At 40.8% G+C, this 1836-nt stretch overlaps 1 protein-coding gene across 1 annotated transcript in view; it reads left to right on the top strand.

Annotated features, from left to right (window-relative positions):
* The window catches only part of LOC106330262, a 3047-nt gene extending 1861 nt beyond the window's left edge, over nt 1–1186 (top strand). Inside the window, exons 5-6 of the mRNA XM_013768764.1 lie at nt 84–777; nt 959–1186. Coding sequence (XP_013624218.1) covers nt 84–777; nt 959–1186 — 922 coding nt within the window. The remainder of the gene's footprint in view (nt 1–83; nt 778–958) is intronic.
* Nucleotides 1187–1836: the final 650 nt, after the last annotated feature.

The raw sequence follows: 1836 nt of genomic DNA, 5'->3' as shown, positions 1-1836 counted from the left end.
TGCTAAGGATCCAGCCTATGGACGCGGCTGCAGGCGCAAGCGTATTGTTAAGGGTGACGAAGCCGATGAGAAGAAAAAAGCAGTGCAGGCAGATGCTGCGTTTGCACTGCGTTTAAGAGGAAGGAGAAGGCTGAGGCTAAGGAAAAAGCTGTTGAGAATAAGAAAAAAGAGGCTGAAGCTAAGAAAAATGTGGCTGAGGCTAAGAAAAAAGAGGCTGAGTTAAAGAAGAAACAAGAGGCTGAGCTAAAGAAGCAAAACCAGGCTGGGTCAAAGTACAAAAAGGTGACTCCACCGCGTGACGGTGTAAGAAGATGCAAGGTGCAACCTGATGTAGAGGATAGTTCATTGGCTGATATAACTGACGAAGTTGTTACAGAACAGAACGAATTCACGCCGGAGTCTGATGTCGAGAATTCTGAAGTGGTTAGATCTGCCATAATTAAGGAGTACCAGGAGAAAAGTGTTCGGTTAACTCCAAAAGGGTTGTCAATGACGGCAGTTTCTTCATCATTAGTTTTTCCGAAGGTAGGACATGATGGAACTACGTGCATGAGGAAGAATGTTACTCCTTCATCAGCAATATATGACCCTCTAGCACCTGTTGATCCGGCGCTATTGGAGAAACTTATGCAACACATCAAGGCAATTCCACCCAAACCACCAGCACCACCAGGTAAAAAAGAAGTACTAATAGCTGATCATGAGAGTGACTTTTACAGCATACTCATCCATGAGAGACCGTGGCCGGAGGATGAGTATGGATGGGTGTTTGATAATGTAAGTCTTTATTACGGCTGAGTTATATATTATTTTATTTTATTACGGCTGTGTTATCTAATTTTTACGGCTGAGTTATATATTATTTTATTATATAACGGCTGAGTTATATATTCTTTTATTATATAACGGCTGAGTTATATATTTGATTACGGTTGACTTGTTAATATTATTTGTGTAGCATGTCGTGGCGTATATGAACGTCCTCATTAAAAGGTCCATGCGAGAGCCCACTCCATTCTGGTCCAAGCGGATTGCCTTCGTTGAGGTTTGGTGGCAAAGTTTTTTGATTCACGATTACGGTCAGTTCAAGATGAAACCCACAATGTTCTTGTTCAAAGGCAATGGTTATGAAGATATGATAAATGGTAGGATTCCCGATCATTGTCGAACAAACTTGAAGTGGTAAGAAGATGTGGATCACTTGTACGGATGTTTTCAAACCGGCGGAAATCACTGGGTTGCGTATCACGTGGATCTGAAGAAGGAGAAGATTGATTGCTACGAACCAATCTTTGGAGAGGTAACACCCGAAAGTGAGCAGAGAATTCTGAATTCATTTAAACCGCTGACGCACATGATTCCTGCTATGTTGAGTGTACATATTTCTGCCAATATCCGACCCATTAGCAGGAAGAAGTTCTCATTCAGAAGGAGGAGCAAAAGATACACTCCACAAAACACCCAGGTTGGCTATTGTGGAGTGTATTCATTGAAGTTTGTGGAGTGTCTAGCGCTTAGTGTAACGTTTGATGGGATAAAAGATCAAAATATTCAAGGTTTACGGATGAAGATGGCAGCAGATATCCTCGCTGAAGGAAGAAATATTCTGACGGGCCAAATGTTGTTACGAAGTACTTGACTTTTGTTGTTGTTGTTTTATGATGAACTTATGTTGTTATTTTGTACTTGACTTATGTTGTTATTAGGCATTTGACTCAGTCTTATCGTTTTTATAACCCTGCCGTGTCGTATATACGTAACTCAGCCTTACCCCAAACATACCCTATAATTATAACATGTTTATATAACACGATATTATAACTCATGCATACCTCA

This window comes from Brassica oleracea, chromosome C3, assembly GCF_000695525.1.
Source record: "Brassica oleracea var. oleracea cultivar TO1000 chromosome C3, BOL, whole genome shotgun sequence".
NCBI classification, from domain to species: Eukaryota; Viridiplantae; Streptophyta; class Magnoliopsida; order Brassicales; family Brassicaceae; genus Brassica; species Brassica oleracea.
This window is presented reverse-complemented; position numbering and strand designations above follow the sequence as displayed.